This window comes from Lepisma saccharinum, chromosome 29 (assembly GCF_977018435.1).
Source record: "Lepisma saccharinum chromosome 29, izLepSacc3.1, whole genome shotgun sequence".
NCBI classification, from domain to species: domain Eukaryota; kingdom Metazoa; phylum Arthropoda; class Insecta; order Zygentoma; family Lepismatidae; genus Lepisma; species Lepisma saccharinum.
The window spans coordinates 6,151,519-6,170,839 of record NC_139257.1 but is presented as its reverse complement, the minus strand read 5'-3'; the positions used below and the strand labels follow the sequence as shown (position 1 = coordinate 6,170,839).

At 39.2% G+C, this 19,321-nt stretch overlaps 1 protein-coding gene across 1 annotated transcript in view; it reads left to right on the top strand.

Annotated features, from left to right (window-relative positions):
- LOC145981188 (phospholipase B1, membrane-associated-like) overlaps nucleotides 1-18,129 on the top strand; it is a 101,234-nt gene extending 83,105 nt beyond the window's left edge. The window contains exons 7-8 of the mRNA XM_083114307.1: nucleotides 5,426-5,591; nucleotides 17,190-18,129. Coding sequence (XP_082970433.1) covers nucleotides 5,426-5,591; nucleotides 17,190-17,350 — 327 coding nt within the window. The 3' untranslated portion in view covers nucleotides 17,351-18,129. The remainder of the gene's footprint in view (nucleotides 1-5,425; nucleotides 5,592-17,189) is intronic.
- Nucleotides 18,130-19,321: the final 1,192 nt, after the last annotated feature.

Sequence of the window (19,321 nt, the reverse complement as noted above, 5' to 3'; positions counted from 1 at the left end):
GCGATACAATTTCGCGTGATTTATGTGACACTAACTTTCTAAGGCGAAACGGGACATCCCATTTCGCCTTACACACAAAAAATTTCCCACCAGAGAATATTATCGACATGAAGGGTTATTATTATTATTAATGTATTATTAACCTAACCTAACTTAACCTAACCTAACCGACATGACAATGGGAACCAAGGTAGGCAACATCATAAGCTCTGCGCTCCCATTATAAATTACCCTTCAAGTCGATAATATTCCCAGGTGGGAATTTTTTTGTGTGTAAGGCGAAACAGGATAAGACGAATTGGGATGTCCCGTTTCGCCTTAGAAAGTTCGTGTTACATAAATAATTTGAAATTCTATTGGGGGAGGTGAAAACGCAATAAGGCGAAACTGGAGACACGGATCAATCGAATATTTTCCATTCTTAATGATTTCCTTTAGGTCAACGTTATTCCTCTATCTTCATCTTGGTCTTCCTACTGGTCTCTTACCATCAGGTTTCCCAACAAGAATCCTGTAAACTCTTCTTTCCTCTCCCATTCGTGCCACATGCCCTGCCCACCTAAGTATTCTTGACTTAATCATTCTAATAATATCTGGACATGAATACAAATTTTATAACCTTCTTCACTCACCTGTCTCTTCGTCCCTTTTAGGTGCAAATATTTTTCTAGGGATTTTATTTTCAAATACTCTTAATTTATGTTCCTCTTTTAATACGATATTTCATTAAAAATGAACGATCTTGTCCTAACACATGAACATGCGAGGGAGGATGCAAAATTAACTATTGGCAAAATAGAAAATGAAAATAGTTTGGACGTTCATGAATATGTATAATGGAAAATTAATTTCAATTATAGTATTAATTTTTTCTGCAATTTTAATTATACATTCTTTATATGAGGGGAAGAGAAGAATTATCCGAACTTTCACCATAACTTTCTTTAGGTTGGTCACACTGCCTTCAGCGCTTGCGTGCTGAAAGATGGTACTTTTGTGGTATCCGTCTTTTGTTACAGAGTAACAATTCATCATCTGATAATGACGTAACTATTCCTTTAATTACACCCATTCTCCTTACTTTATATGCTGGCAAAACATTTGTTGTTCATGGGAAACTGTTGGCATTTATGGCGGATTTGATTTCCAATTTTGCCAGAAATTTCCCCATGACTTGAATCCAATGTGGATTGATTTAAGTCAGGTGATTTTTTGATTGATTCATTGATTAATTTGGTGTTTTAAGTCCACTTTATGCACAGTAAGGCTAATCGGGACTGGAGCTACAGTTTAAAGTGGGATCCGAACCACTACCTACAGCAGCTATCATACCCGGGACCCCTTGATGACAAGGCTCAGGTAATTTCTTGAAAAAAAACTGATTTAAATCACTTTTGGTGAAAGTAGTACATTAATCTCGTAATCATTTAATGGTGTTTATTAGGTTCTAAGAAAGGAAAAGAAAGTAAAGAGAATATATGTACTGATGGGGTCAAGCTCATACGAAAGGAAATATAATATGCTTATTTTAAGCACACTTAAATTTATCGTCATTTTAAATTCAATAATTTTATAGGCAAAAATAACAAACGCTTGGTGTAGAATAATATACAAATTATTAATCGTGTTAAATGGTAAATAGTGTCATTATCATGAAACTGTAAATAGGGTAAAGGGGGGACAGATGGCGCACATTTTCAGTCAACGCAAAATAGCTGTTTATTTATCTTTTTCGTTATTTTCAATGTACTTTACATCATTTTTCAGTTCTTGAGGAACAATAAAAGTGTACGATGGTTAAGTTCTTCATCACCATGTAGCGACAATATGCATGCAAAAAAAATAGTAACTTTTACCCATCTGTCCCAACTGGGAGGGTAAGATGGCGCAGTGGGAATGCGATCTGTATAGAACAGTTTAGTCTCACAACTTTTTATTGGCAGCCCGTGGTTCCATTTCTTCACTCTTACACACACAAAGCAGTTATCAGGATAAACTGAAAAAGTTTCATGGAACCAGCTTCAGTATTTGACGCATTGCATCCAGTCCGCTGTGGCGTTAACTCTTTGTAGAGTTGTAGGCACTCATTCATTTTCATTGTCGGTAAAATATTCGTTGCTCTTACAGAACATAAGCGAAGATGAGTTCAATACCGGGTGGAGGTACAAGTGGTTCGCATCTCACTTTAAACTGTAGGTCAAGTCCCAATTAGCCTTCCTGTATAAGGTGGAGTTAAAACCAAAACAGAAACTCAATAAGCCGGTAGCCTTAAATCAGGCAATTCCAGAAGTTCTTGGAAAGAAGTCGCCTTCACAGGTAGACTCTGGTTTGTGGAATTGTCGACTCGCTTCCCGCACTTCCATATTCTCATTAATCACACGCTGTGCAGCATTCTGAAGGTCTTCCTCCGTCCAAGATGTTCGTTCCGTTGTTCTCTGGGCATATTTCTGTAAAACGTGGAAATAGTAAAGGCTGAGGTAATGAAACGCGTAGAACATTTGGTTTATGAATGATAAAACGATAGTATCAGACTCTGTAGCAGATTACTGATTTTGTGAATTTTTTGTAAATAAAAAAGGTGCCGCCATCTGTCCCACTCAACATTGCGCCATCTTATCCCACAACGTCAAGATGAATGTTTTTACAAAACTTCACCAGATGGCCTGACCTGACCTGACCTGAATATACAAAACAACTATGGAAGTGCAACAGACAAGCTTCCCGAAAATGCGTTCGAAAATTTCTTAATTGCTTCCTAGATAAGATCTATGATGCTTACAAACATCCCCCCCCCCCCACAGAGAGCGCAGACTGCGTCATGAAGATTTTATTGGGGGAATTTTTTCCCTCCAAATTATATGTAAAAATTTAACATCTTAAATGCACCATATTTAATCCATTAGATGAAGAAATGAAAGTGTTCGAAGGGGGCTGGGGAGAAATATCCAACTGTTACATATTAGGCCTGAATTGACACGTGCGTTCTGGGGGAATTCTGAATTAAACGTTCGGGGCAGTATCCAACTCTAGGCCTTAGATTATGACGGATATTTTAGTTAGAGGGGGATGGAGCATTAAATTGAAGGGGTATCCAATTCTCGTGTATTTCTATTGTCTTAGACTGTTGCGGAACATCTGGTGTGGAGACTGAGAATTATTTTTTTGGAGGAGGCATAATCCACTCTTCAATATGAACAGTAAGTCTAAAATTGGCATGGACATTTTGGTAGTAGGGTTGATTATTAAATTTAAATGGGGAGATAGGAAGCTCTTGATAAAGCGTTAAATCTTAGATTGTCAAGGGATTTCTGTAGTGGAGAGAGAGAGTTCGAATATTTAATTTTGGAGACTGTATTTAGCGTAGCGATATGGTACGCACAAGTTTTCGATCCCGAACGTGCCAAAGGAGAAGCTGGAAAAGACTAATTATCTCGGGAACCTAAGAAAGCTTTGACACCCCATTAAATTAATATTCTTGAAAGCCTGCAAAGAAATGAATGTAGGAATGTTCTTGCTCGCTTCGCTCACAATATTATAATACGAGAATGCGTGTTTGGCGCTTTACCGAGGTGAATGTGAAGTTTTATACTATATCTGCATTCTCTAAATTCATTAATAACATCACTTCTTAAAATATAATGCTTAGTGTTTGTTTACTGCTTAATTTAAAGCAGGTGCATCATTTGTAACAAAAGCTAACAAAAAGTTACTTTCGGTAGACACGCTGTCGTAATTAAATACTTTGTAGGGATTACGATATGGTTTGAGGGTGCGAATGACATGATTTGGGGGGGATGCGAAATTGGCCTTGAAGGGGATTGGCACTCCTGCTTACAAAATAGTGGTGATAAATTTATTTCACTTGCCAGCTATGTCCTGACGACTTAAAAGCATTGTAATATCTCTGATATTTGATTTATCGGGAACACAACGCTCACTCCTTCGTCCTGTTGTCTGTTTTACAAAACTGTGGAAAAGTGGCGCCAACGGGCTGCTCCTACTCTGCTAATCACGTGATGCTCCATCTGTCCCCCTGCGCCATCTGCCCGTTCTTTACCCATTACTAGTTCTCTGCGTTTTTTGATGGAAGCAAATCCTTGTACTAGTTTGGATAAGTCCAGTCTAATCTGGTAATTAATTTTCTCTAGGGATTAAAATTTTGCAGTTTTAGGCATAAAAATATAATATGTTTGGTTGAAAATATATTTTATTTAACGCCAAAAGGAAAGCTTTTGTGAACTATTGGTCCTTCATTCTTACTGCGCCCACGAAGTTCGTGCGCACCCCTGCACCGCGGGGTATTATTTATGCCACTTATTCTTGTACTTGCTTCTTGAAAATGCAGGGTGCGACAGAGGACACGGATGTTTTTAAAATAACAATAACTCAGTACAGATTTTCAAGTTGAAAAAAAAATTGGAAATAAAGCTATTACAATGCAGTTTATAGGGTGGCCGCGGTGGCTCAGTCGGTAACGCGTCTGACTACCATGCTAAAGGTCCCGGGTTCGATCCCCGGCCGGTTCAAATCCGGGAACTTTTCTAACGATGGAAGCGGCCCCGGCGCCCACCCAGCGTCGAATAACATGGGTACCTGGGGGAAACCCTGGGGGGTAAAGGCGGTCAGGGGCGTGATGCTGATCACATCACCCCCACTCACGACCGGATCAAGAAAGTGTGGGGCGTTACCCCCACACCCCCTATACGCCTTCATGGCGTGGTGCTATGCACAGGGGAGCACTTTACCTTTACCTTTACAATGCAGTTTATGTTGACAATTTCTGAATTACCTCCGACAAATAACGTCCGTCAAGTGACGCCCTTCCTTCTGTATGCACTCTTGCAACCTCTTTTTTCGAAATTCTGCATTGCTCTTCCCAACATTTCTTCATACACATTATCGATTTCCACGCAAATGGAATCTTTGAGTTTCTGAATGTTGCGGGGCTTGTTTATGTAGACCTTTGATTTGAGATAACCCCATAAAAAATTGTCACATACAGACAAGTCAGGTGAGCGAGGCGGCCAATGGATATCAGCAAAACGGGGTATGACATGTTGGAGCAACATGTCGCGAACCACCTGCATTGACGCTCTCGCTGTGTGGGCTGTGGCACCATCTTGTTGAAACCAGATTCTGTCGTCTACTACTTCTATCACCTCCCTCCCTGTTAAGTTTTTCATCAATTTGTCCCTTAGGTCACGTGTAGAAGGGCAGTTCAGTTGGATATGCTTGTCCGTCTCCTCCCCATCGCACAAAGGAGATATCGTTTCCCCTGCTTCGTTTCTCTTTCTTAGTTGTTTCCATTCCCCTAATCTGAACCATGCCAGCGCGCCTCTTTCATTTTTTCCCACAACCTGGATATATTTCGCTTACTTGATGTCCTCGTGCATGGTCCATTCTAATCTGTTTAGCTTTTACATAGGCAGCAAGCGGAAGGTACGACACGACGGATGACTTCACCGTGGTCTTCCAACCGTTCCCAGTCTCTGTCTCGATCCCGCAAAGGAGGACCCTGTTCGGGTCAAGAAGCGACCTCACCTACATGTCTCAGGATTGCTTCCATCTTAGCCAGAAAGGACACGCTACTTGTGAGTACATTGTGATGGTAGCCACGAGGGCAAATCGAGAAGTCTTCGCCCCTATACTTTTTTCAGCCGAAATAATGCAGGGAAATAATATGCAGGGAAATCAAAATATAGGAATTGGTCTATGTACCTTGCACTATTTTTCCACACAGTCACCACAGTTTAGGCATTTGTCTCGTCGCATCACTAGTTTGGAGATGCCACTGTTGTAGAATTTGACCGGTTGATCGTGGAACCACCGCTGACAGCGGTCTTTGCTTCGACGTTGCAAATAAACCTCTGTCCTGCCAGGAACGTCTTCACGAACACGTGGGGTGAGGTCTGGACTATACGGTCCATGCTCAATGGGCGTTCGTCCCTTGCTCCAAAGAAAACGAATAACACTTCGCTGCTCATACGACGTGGATGTCTTGAGTACTACAGCCATCTTTGCAAACTGACATGAGCGCCGTGACGTGGAGCAGCCGAGCGTTAATGTTGGGCCGTTCCAAGAGAAACCTATAGCATTGAATGTATATCTCGGTGTCTCAATCACACTAATATTTCAGCTGAAAAAAAATAGTAGCAAAGACTTCTCGATTTGCCCTCGTATAGCAGCACTGCTACTACTACTATTAGACGCAATACTATAGTGATATAGTGCTTCTACTGCAATATAGTACAAGAAACGAAGGCAAGCAATGGGGGGGTTGTCGGAAATAATTAGGAGAAAGCAGAATTTTGGTGTATTCTTAGACCATCATAAGAGATACATTTTCCCAAAAGTTCCCACCCCTCCCCCAGAACTTCCCCCTTACACCCCCTAAACATTCAGTTTGCAGTGTTTTAGTAAAATGTTCATATCTCTGAAATTAGTGGACATATTGGGACGTTCTTTTTTAATTTCTGTGCCAACATTACTCTCTACAAATTTGGTCCTCTTCATGTTTTACATATTTCCAATGGTTTTTGAGTAATTTTAAGACAAAATGAAGAAAATGTAAATTTTTATACTTACTTTTCATTTTTTGGCATTGTATTTTCGTTACGAATGATAGTATTAGAAAATTATCCAAACAAAAGTTGTAGAGTATAGAATTGTCTTTTATTTGATACCAATAATGACAAGCTTGCTACTAAAAGTGCTGCGTAGCGAGTGAACTTTGAACGCGTGCGCTCGCTTTCACTCACAATGTGAGCTCCCTTACTCTCGCTGCCTACCGCATAAATTGAGTTACTTGGTGTACTGAATGCACACATTTTGATGTTTTTTGTTCATATGTGCTACATTTAAACAATATTTGTAATATTTTGTAACATTTCAAAGTAGCCCATGTGTTGTTGATGGGTAGAATATGCAGCGTGTTGCGTTAAAACCTCCTACATTTCAATTGATCATTGCTAAAAGGTTACGAAACATAATGGAATGCGAGTGGTACTAGACGAAAATGAAAATCAAAGAATTTTATTGCATGACCTCGAAGTTCACCATTCTCTCACTATGCAGCATCACAATCGCATAAAGCACAATGGCGTCTCCGCAGCAGTGCGCACAATCTGTATTCTGGTATGTAGACCAAATCAATTATTACAGTGCAAAGAAATTACTGGAGAGAATATGGGAAAACCTGCATTAAAGCATGGTGTGCGAAGTTTGAACTTTGAACTGGCTGGACGCTTGGCGAAGTGATTTACTAGGGCTTCTCTGAAATCCCGCTCGAATTTCTTCCACCATCTCCTCCGAAACACGTCGACGAGAACCTCCGGATTGTTTATTAACACTTTCAGTCGCCAAAAACTTCGCGCACCATGCCTTAATGGTTTTCCCATCAGGTGCTTCACCTCCATATTCTCTCCGGTAATTTCTTTGCACTGTAATCATTGATTTGGTCTCTGCATACCAGAATGCAGATTGTGGCGCTGCATAGTGAGAGAACGGTGAACTTCGAGGTCATGCAATAAAATTCCTTGAGTTTCTTTTCCTTCTAGTACAGTCTTGGACACAGCTGGCTTGTAACGAACCTATTGAAGAAGCAGTGAAGCAAGCCATCAATGTCTGACCACCAAGCGCCTTGTGAGTAGACAACCCAAACAGCATTGCAATTTTGCGGCTTGTATACCAGTCACGGGTATACATCTCTGTAAATTGAGTAGTGATGCCAAAGAGAAATACGAGATGAAGATTGCCGATCGTAATGTCTCGTGTTCTCGACATGGAAAAATACTCGGTCCACGTTACGTTCCATTATTTAATGTTGTTTGGGAATGAACATGACGGACTAGGTTTATATTTTCAATCCTTGCATTACAGTAAATTCCATATTTTACAATTATATTAATGCTTTGAACGAAAATAATGCCCAGAAAAACATCGAACACACGTTCACACCATTCTTCTCACACACATGCACGTGAAAAACACACAAAGCTAAGTTTTAACTTCCAAGTGAATGTCCAAATAACAGTAAATGGAGAAGCACGATGTGCGAAACATGGGATTTTTCACAGAAAGAATGCGTTTATTCTTTTCTATTAGTGAAGAAGTATGTAATATTGTTTTCTAGGGATTTTGACGAAAGGATACGCATCAAATTTGTTCGTTTAATCTGTATTTTCATTCTTCTAATAAGTTCTCTATCGCAATGGGATATAGAGATTCTCTATCTAGGCGATGGATATCTTCTCAATGGTTACGTAGCTGCGATTCTCCAGTCCCTTACACCCACTTGTCTTATTTATTTACTTCATTTCATATCTAACGAAAACACACAGATATAGTTAGAACAAGAAACACACCTCGCGTCGAAGGTTCCAGACTCGAGTTCTGGCTTTTTTTTTGCGAGGGTGATTATTCTTGTGTGTCTGTTTATCATCTTTGTCAAAAAAATATTCCTCATTATTGCCGTGATTAACCTAGGGAGAGACCAAAGCGACTGAAATAACAAAAGTACAGAAAATGCAAGACACATCTGCCTAGGCATGTTATACCTTGGGAATTAGCAATCTGAAAATTAACTTGCGTTTCAGTCGACTACTTGCGAAAGAGTTTCGCGTTGTCTCGTTTGGAGTGTTGGTTATCGTGTCGGACTAGCATGCGGGCAACCCGAGTTCGAGCCCAGCGGAAGGCAAGTTTTTTTTTTTTTTTTTGTCTAATTTCATCCAACCTTATTTATAAAACTGAGGTTTCTGCAAAACCTTTTGAATTGCATGCCACTACGTATGTTGGTAATCTGAAAGCATCAAATATGAAAATTTGATGTTTCGAAGCGACGATGTATTTGTGTATGTGTTGAAAAAACGCAGTTATTTAGTAACGAAAAACATGCAGCCACGTGATCATTGAGAACGCTTCCTAGTTGTCAGTGCTAATATGGCAGTAACTACAGTCTGTCAACACACACCAACTTTCACGTTTCCCGTAAAATGATTACCTTTCCACGTTTCAAAATCATGAGTGCTGTCTAAGGCAATACTTTGATAATTGCGTTTGCATGTTCGAATCTAAAGTAATACTAAACTTTTTTCCCAACAAATGACATTCAAACCATTAATAACTGTTTGAAATGTGATACTGATATCATATATAGAAAGAATAAAAATGGAGAATTTCGCTTAATACAACTTATAAATAGGGAGCGGAAGTTGATGAAATGTCATCTTTTTCTGACATCTCGGACACGATGCCCATTAAATATACACAATATTGCACTTCATCTAGAACCCAAAAAAGGTAATTTGAAAGTGCATTTTTTTTGCATTTGTAGCCATTGTCAGGTTTTAGGTCATTTTCCCGTCATTTTTTGCAATATTCGGTATATTGTTTCATCATATTTTGTCACTTCTTTAATTTTGGTAATATTCTTGAATCTTTTCACCAAGGTATATATATCTCGCAGGATTGCAATTTACGAGCAAAAGAAATGCTGAACTGGTGACAGTCTTTGTTGTGTCGGGGGAAACCACCAGGTGCCCGTCTGGGGCAAACTCAGAATTAAGATCAGATAAGGAGAGGCTTGAAATACCATGGCTAGACCCCGTTTACACTGAAAATCCTGGTTGCATATTTTAATTGAATGTGCATGTGCTATTATTTGGTGCCCTTTTTTTTAAAGCAAGGTTGCATTTTGTTTAATTTCATTTTCATTTCAATTTTTAAACTGAAACTAACAAATTTGGTGCCCTTTTTTTTAAAGCAAGGTTGCATTTTGTTTAATTTCATTTTCATTTCAATTTTTAAACTGAAACTAACAAATTTGATGCTCATTTCTTGCATTTTACGTCATTTTTTCCCCATTTTTTAGGATATTCTCTAGGTCATATACCCATATTTTTTAGGTCATCAACTTCCGCTCCCTACTTATAAATATATTAGATTATGTGGATACCTGATGTGAAACGTACGATGCACGATCAGAGAGCCTGAATGTTGCATTGAAAACTGCAGAGAACAATGACTGACTTATGAACAGTGAAAGGTTTTTCCATGCTCCAATGGGATTTTATTTATAACTATAAATAAACAAGGAAGAAGGACACAGGTGGGTATGATGAACTAAATTGTAATCTAAAAGTTTTAATTGAAGAAACAAAACACGTTCGCGGTTAAAAATAGGGCATTCAATTTCAGACACATTACACTAACTGAAAGAGTATTTTCAAAATTAATAGTATCCTCGTTCTTCACCTTTTTCTCAGTTGTGACACATGTCAATTTCCTCTATATTATCTGTATTCTCATTGGGACAAACACCCAAATCCATGCCAGAACCGAGTATTGGTAGTATCGCACGCTAGCCAACAATTCCAGAGGAAAAGTTTGATACGCGGTTTAGTGGTTCCAAGTGGTTCAAATCCCACTTTAAACTATAGATCCAGTTTTCTTACTGTGCATAAAGTGGACTTAAAAAGAAGGAAAAAATCGAGGAAAAGCGCTTGAAGGTGTCGATGAGTTTCAAGTGCCTTGATGAGGCGAAGCTATTACAAGGTTTTCAAGTGGTCAAGTGGCCCCGTGGTAACGAATAAGTTTCACGTACAGAAGGCTTTGAGTTCGATGCCCGTTCTATTGCCCTGCTTTTTATATAACTCGAGCAACTAATTATTGCATTTTATTTAATAATTTATTTGAGTAAAAGTTAAATACATTGTTACTTTATTTTTGGGTGGAAATCTTTACTTTACCGTTTTAAATTTTATTTGTGAAAATTATTTTTTGCGATAGTTTTTTCCACATATCTCATCATTTTACAAACATACTCAACAAAATGTTATGCCTGGCGAAAAGTATATATTTATTACGAGAAAATGATCCAGAAATACATATAATACTATTCACAAGAAATTATCGCAATCGTTTGGAAAACAAAATTCAGCAATTCGCACAGCAAATAAAATAAGAATGTTCGCAATAAATAAATTCAAATATATAGTCGCTCGAGTTAAGAAAAAAAATTGGAGGCAATCAAAGGGGAATCGAACCCAGTATCTCCTGCGTGTCAAACTTACACGCTACCAACCCACCACCTGGTCTTCTGTCAGTCGGACAATCTAATCGTCTTATGAGTAACGCTTGCTAAGTTTCTAATCTTTGAAGCGCTTGTAATTGTTGTTGTGTGTCACGGAGTTATGTTTACTGCAACATTTGAGCACACAATCCAAACATACGTAAATTTTATACACAGAAAACATGGGTTTTCTGCACATAATTACGGAGCATGCGCTCTGTCAAGGATTAGAAGGAACCTCGCAAAAGTTAATGAAGCTTGTCTTCGGTGCTGACAGTTGGCCCCGGAGTCACGTGGTCTATCTCGTTATCAGTCGACATGACCTTGAGCCTGCAGAACCAGCACACTGAAGTGAACGAAGGTATTTTACGTGATTTGTAAGCTGGAAGAAAACATGCCACGCGTTACAACAGACAGAGGTTTGTCTTCAGCTTTGGGACAGACAAACCACACTAGGCATACAGACAGAGTATAATGTAAGATAAAAGGAAATTATTTCTCTGTCCCCTCACACTGACAATTTTATTGCCTTTTTTTGGAGGTATTTGGCCACAGAAACGGGATTATATTATCGAAGTCGTATCTCGTGTGATGGCTTGGTTCAGTATGCTGATCAGGTTTTCTGACAAAAGCAGGACGAGCTACCCAAGAACAGTAATTGTCTATCTTTTATATCTGCTTCCTTCATCATCCGGTATAAGGCAGACAAGCACATACCACAAATATGTAAGAGAACTATTGCTAATTTGGTAACTTGTCTTGCAATTGAATTTCTGTCATGAACAGCTGCAAAGAAACAAAGGCTTTCCTTTTAAAGCATTACACTGAATAATTGTTATTTGATTAGGATACTAAAATGACTTCAGTATTTACATGCAGTACACAAGAGATTCTAAACACACTCTAAAACATACTACTGTTCGTTTCAACGTATTATTTCAACAATCAAGACACAAAATAAAGGGCATGCTCAAGAAAAATTATGTTTCTTTGATAATCAAGTGCATTACGTGGTTAACATAAAGTTTGGATTTGCCGGTTATCCAAATATTATTAATTTTGAAAATAGTCTTTCAGTTAGTGTAATGTGTCTGAAATTGAACTTTTACATTACAATTTAGTTCATCATACCAACCTGTGTCCTTCTCCCTTGTTTATTTATAGTTATAAATAAAATCCCATTGGAGCATGGAAAAACCTTTCACTGTTCATAAGTCAGTCATTGTTCTCTGCAGTTTTCAATGCAACATTGAGGCTCTCTGATCGTGCATCGTACGTTTCACATCAGGTATCCACATAATTTAATATATTTATAAGTAGGGAGCGGAAGTTGATGACCTAAAAAATATGGGTATATGACCTATAGGCGGGACGGCGTAGGTTCGAATCCGGCTCTGGTCGGAATTTATTCGGCCTACGTATAGGGCCGGTGGCAACCAACCATCGTGAGGAAATTGGGAAGCTCCGAGTGAGTGAGCGTAACCCGGTCGAGAAGACCTACAACAACGGCTGGGGGTTCGTCGGGCTGATCACCCGTCACCCCAATACTGGTCTAAGATCTCCACGCGATACTAGGAGACGGAGGAACAGTGTGGGAGTGAGACCAGCAGTCGGTAGGTAAGCCAAGGCCCTTCATGGTGCTGTAGAGCTGTGGGTTATTATTATTATATGACCTATAGAATAACCTAAAAAAAATGGGGGGAAAAATGACGTAAAATGCAAGAAATAACCATCAAATTTGTTAGTTTCAGCTTAAAAATTGAAATGAAAATGAAATTAAACAAAATGCAATCTTTCTTTTAAAAAAAGGCACCAAATGATAGCACATGCACAATTCAATTAAAATATGCAACCAGGATTTTCAGTGCAAACGGGGTCTAGCCATGGTATTTCAAGCCTCTCCTTATCTGATCTTAATTCTGAGTTTGCCCCAGACGGGCACCTGGTGGTTTCCCCCGACACAACAAAGACTGTCACCAGTTCAGCATTTCTTTTGCTCGTAAATTGCAATCCTGCGAGATATATATACCTTGGTGAAAAGATTCAAGAATATTACCAAAATTAAAGAAGTGACAAAATATGATGAAACAATATACCGAATATTGCAAAAAATGACGGGAAAATGACCTAAGACCTGACAATGGCTACAAATGCAAAAAAAATGCACTTTCAAATTACCTTTTTTGGGTTCTAGATGAAGTGCAATATTGTGTATATTTAATGGGCATCGTGTCCGAGATGTCAGAAAAAGATGACATTTCATCAACTTCCGCTCCCTATTTATAAGTTGTATTAAGCGAAATTCTCCATTTTTATTCTTTCTATATATGATATCAGTATCACATTTCAAACAGTTATTAATGGTTTGAATGTCATTTGTTGGGAAAAAAGTTTAGTATTACTTTAGATTCGAACATGCAAACGCAATTATCAAAGTATTGCCTTAGACAGCACTCATGATTTTGAAACGTGGAAAGGTAATCATTTTACGGGAAACGTGAAAGTTGGTGTGTGTTGACAGACTGTAGTTACTGCCATATTAGCACTGACAACTAGGAAGCGTTCTCAATGATCACGTGGCTGCATGTTTTTCGTTACTAAATAACTGCGTTTTTTCAACACATACACAAATACATCGTCGCTTCGAAACATCAAATTTTCATATTTGATGCTTTCAGATTACCAACATACGTAGTGGCATGCAATTCAAAAGGTTTTGCAGAAACCTCAGTTTTATAAATAAGGTTGGATGAAATTAGACAAAAAAAAAAAAAAAAAACTTGCCTTCCGCTGGGCTCGAACTCGGGTTGCCCGCATGCTAGTCCGACACGATAACCAACACTCCAAACGAGACAACGCGAAACTCTTTCGCAAGTAGTCGACTGAAACGCAAGTTAATTTTCAGATTGCTAATTCCCAAGGTATAACATGCCTAGGCAGATGTGTCTTGCATTTTCTGTACTTTTGTTATTTCAGTCGCTTTGGTCTCTCCCTAGGTTAATCACGGCAATAATGAGGAATATTTTTTTGACAAAGATGATAAACAGACACACAAGAATAATCACCCTCGCAAAAAAAAAGCCAGAACTCGAGTCTGGAACCTTCGACGCGAGGTGTGTTTCTTGTTCTAACTATATCTGTGTGTTTTCGTTAGATATGAAATGAAGTAAATAAATAAGACAAGTGGGTGTAAGGGACTGGAGAATCGCAGCTACGTAACCATTGAGAAGATATCCATCGCCTAGATAGAGAATCTCTATATCCCATTGCGATAGAGAACTTATTAGAAGAATGAAAATACAGATTAAACGAACAAATTTGATGCGTATCCTTTCGTCAAAATGCCTAGAAAACAATATTACATACTTCTTCACTAATAGAAAAGAATAAAAATAAATGTCCTTGGTGGGGATCGAACCTAGACCTCACTGATGAAAGCTCTGTACGCTAACCAACAGCCTATCGATAGCACCATGCTTCCTTTTTTCCAGTCAGTCTGTTTCCTCCTCAGCACCTGAAGACGAAAATGCATGTTAATTTCTCTCATAATTGTTTCATTGTCTATTAATAGAGACCACGTATGTCACAAATAGACGCATTCTTTCTGTGAAAAATCCCATGTTTCGCACATCGTGCTTCTCCATTTACTGTTATTTGGACATTCACTTGGAAGTTAAAACTTATCTTTCTGCGTTTGTTTTCGCGTGCATGTGTGTTCGATGTTTTTGTGGGCATTATTTTAATTCAAAGCACTAATATAATTGTAAAATATGGAATTTACTGTAATGCAAGGAGTGAAAATATAAACGCAGTCCGTCAGGTTCGTTCCCAAACAACATTAAATAATGGAACGTAACGTGGACCGAGTATTATTCCATGTCGAGAATACGAGACATTACGATCGACAATCTTCATCTCGTATTTCTCTTTGGCATCATTGCTCAATTTACAGAGATGTATACCCGTGACTGGTATACAAGCCGCAGAATTGCAATGCTAGTTGGGTTGTCTAGTCACAAGGCGCTTGGTGGTCAGACATTGATGGCTTGCTTCACTGCTTCTTCAATAGGTTCGTTACAAGCCAGCTGTGTCCAAGACTGTACCACTCGCATTCCATTATGTTTCATAACCTTTTAGCAATGATGAATTGAAATGTAGGAGGTTTGAACGGAACACGCTGTACAATTTTAATTGTCTGATTTTGAAAACATGTCCTGCATGCAAGTATTTGTATTACTTACCTCAGAGAAATATCATTCTTCTCTGCCATTTTCAAATTGTTGAACTCTACACTTGATGGTTTCAAGTACTTTTTCGTAGTCTAGTCACACTATGTACCGGGAACCTGCGGACCACAACGGTAGAGAAGGATAGGCAGTTTAAAATATAAAAATAACCCAATTAAGCACATGAACTCCTTATTGATTTTCTTACTAACTCGAATTTTTGTATTCTACAGGGCGGCAATAAAGTCTGGTACCATAGGAGAAATGATACATAGCACATGATCCTACTAAAGAACGAGCTCCACATGTCCGCACTTCTGGAGAAAATTTACAAGACTTCTTTGAATTGTCTTTAACATACGTGGTTCCAATTGCAGTGGTTATTCTTTCCCGGAGATGTTCCATATCCCGAAATTTTACTGCATACACCTCAGCTTTCACAATCCCCCATATGGCAAAATGCATAGGGTTCAAGCCGGGTGACCTTGCTGCCCATTCCACAAGGCCCCTTATCCCAATCCAGTGTCCGAGAACATATCATCCAACCATTAGCGTACGAAACCTGCGTAATGAGATGGAGCCCCATCTTGCATAAACCACTCTGGATAGCCACCGATAATATCAAATTGTGATAACATTTCATTGCCCAACATACGGAGGTAATTTTCTCCAGTGACTGTTAATTCAGAGAAGAATGGACAAACAATCGTATCGTCCCATAAACCACACCATACCATCACTTTTGGAGAATCTTGCATTTTAGTGTCGGTGAACCAGTTTGGGTTCGTTTGTGACCAGTACCTTAAATTTGTTTGTTCACCTCCCCGGAAACGTAAAAATTAGCGTCGTCTGAGAACATCACCGTTTCCAAAAATTATGGATTTACTGTCATTTGGGGAAGGAACCATTTACACATCTCAACCCTTCGATCAGGATCGTCTTCCGTTAGATGATGCACAAACTGCAACTTGTACGGATGCAATTTTTCACTTTTTAAAACTTTCTGCACTGTGCTCCGGGGATCACCGATCTCGATGCTCGTGCGCCGCAATGTCTTTTTAGGACTAGCGTGAAACTTTGAAAGCACTACTAGTTCTGGTATATTCATCTACCGACGGTCTGCCAGAACGCCGTTTTCCTGAGTCGATCCTGTTTCACTAAATATATTCAGCAATTTTCCAACTGCACTCTGCGTTACTGACTTTCCCGGATGCCTCCTATTGAACTCGGCTGCCACGTTTCTCTGCGACCAGCCCTCTCGTCCACAAAGAAGAATTATCTCCGCCCGGTGGTCTTTCGTCAGTGACATTATTCACCTGTAAACAAATACAAGAATGTACTAATTTCTCCTATGGTTCCAGACTTTATAGCCACCCTGTATTTAGTTTTGCATTGTTTTTCTGCTACATTTCGCAAAGTTGGTTGTTTAGATGAAATTGCTAAAACAGACAAAGTAGTGAAGAAGAGCAGGAATCATAAAAATACCCCATAGAAGCATATTTAGGCAAGACGAAGAAAAACATTTATAGGCACTAAAAATGCATTATAGGCTTGCAATAACAACAAACATAAAATATATGTTTTAATGTAAAAATTGCAACAATTGCGGCGTTCGACTTACATGCTGGCAAGGAAAGTGGAGGAGCAGGGAAGCGATCAATCCAGCGCGATGAGAAACACTGTAGCCTGTAGAACGAGGTGCCCGTAGTACTTCTTCCTGCCACGTCGCAACTCTCACCGCCACCGCTGTTGTCTGGTTGGTCTGCTGCGTATTCCCCGCTCCCCACTTCTCTCGCCAGCATGTAGGCCACCCGCCGTAAGATCAGACGAGAGCTGTAGTTATTGTTTTGAGGTTTATCAAAGATCCCAAGCACTTTTCATTATCTTCTCTTTAGGCGCGGGTGCGTTGTGGAGAAACATGCTGGAGCCAATTGGAAGGAAGAGTTTTTCATGGGACAACCTCCCAGAAGAAGGAATTGTGTGCCCTACGGAAAGAGCTCCTTACTTTTTCACATCCAAAAATTCCAGGAGTTTCCTAGAAACTGGAAGACAGTGAACAATGCAACACTTTCAAAGCAAGCTTCACTTCCTAATGTTGTATATGAAAGTGGAAGCTAGTGTTTTCCTCTTACGCTTTCTGCCAGTGGCGTAGCAACATATCGCAAGGCCCCCATCCGGTCTTAACATTTGAAATCTCAATGTGTATGGATACAAAATCTTCAAAGATAAGTCAGCAGATAATCATGTTTGAAAAATAATAATAAATTACTGACGAAAATGATATTTAATAATTTCATTTACCCTAAAAATGTCTTTCTTTGCTTTCCGGGAGCTGAAATCTGAAGCTGTAGGAAGGAAGGATGAACTAATATTATCCACGCCCTCCTTAAGTTGAAAACAACGCAAGCTTTTAAATGCCTCACACTTGCTTCGTGACAACATATTAAAATGGAGTGCAAGGTGAAGAGATAGCAGAAACTGCAAGACGAATTGCTTTTTATTCAATAAAAAATTAAATGGGTAAAAATGTCCAAGCAAGTTATCGTGAATTTTTTCGTAAATGTTGCACATGAGAAATACGACAATAATTTTTTACATTTTTCGGACCCCTTAAGCTTAGGGCCCGCCTACCTGTATATTACGCCCCTGATTTGAGGTATTAATTCAGATTATAACGTTTAATTAGAATTTAAGAAGAGAGAGTTCAAATTTTATTATCCACGAAAATTACCCTTTTCCATCTTTTTTTAAAATTTCTGTTATGATATTCTTTGCATCAACCCCATGGAACGCGAGGCCCCTACAGGTGCCAGGCACCGGGCGGGCCACTTCGTCCACACACTTGCTACGCCACTGTTTTCTGCCTGTCTGTCTGACTATTGTATTCTTGCATTACTAGTCACTTGTTTTAAATAATTTTGTTACGAATAAAATGTAGATGATGTTTTGTGTCCCAATGTTGACAAGTTGTTGTTTTTTTTTGTTTTTTTTTATATATCTATCGTGAACACAGCGGGGTGAAATATTGATAAATTCGTAACATCCCTGCTCGATACGTGCATAATCTTGCACAAACTTGTCCAAACCTATAGCTGGTTTTAGGTGAAAAAGGTGTTTTTTCCAACCTTGAGAGGAGGCGAGTGAAGGTCAGGCAAAACGAACAAAACCAGGAGAATCTGGGGGCAACGGGCTTTCTTGATGATGGATCGCTACCAGGTGAAGACAAGGAGTGCACGATATCGAACAAGGTGAGTTATCACTATCCATCTATCTGCCATTCTCAGTCAGAAGGGTTGGGATAAACATCTGCAATGTTATTTATTTAAGTTAGATCAGTTACACCTTATCTGGTCCCTTTCGGGGCCTTCGTTGCAAGAGAGTTGTACGATTTAGGGGATGAGCTACTTCCCCATTGGTTCGATCCCCCGTTCTACAGGGTAGAACGCTATGAATTTAACATGTAATTAAAAAAAATCTACCTACAATAATTTTTCCACAAACAAGGCTTTCATGGCGTATAAAGGACATCAATATGGCAACTTCTCTTATTGACGTCTTGCTCTTTGCTACGGTCCTGTCACAGTCGGCAATTTTTATCTTGTGTATATGCAGCCATTTGTCACAGATTCTTGGTTACCATCCTGTGGCGGCGATTAGGAGCAGCGAGGAGGGCAGTTGCTCCCCACTTTTGCCACTTTTGACCCCGCACTATGCTAAATCTTGTCTACAATGGGAAATAAACTGTCCTTGCCCCCCCCCCCCCAGTTTTGGCACTTTGGCCCCCCGGTTTTGGAACCCAATCACCGCCATTGATGCAAGTTCAGTCGGGAAAGAGAAACCTCTCTCCATCTCATTGTTTTATTGTATTGATGGACACGAAACAGGGACATATATAGTGTGCCCCACCGATTGAAAATTTCCTTAGTGTTATTTTAGGCTATATATATATATATATATATATATATATATATATATATATATATATATATATATTAAATACACACATACATGCATACATACACATAAG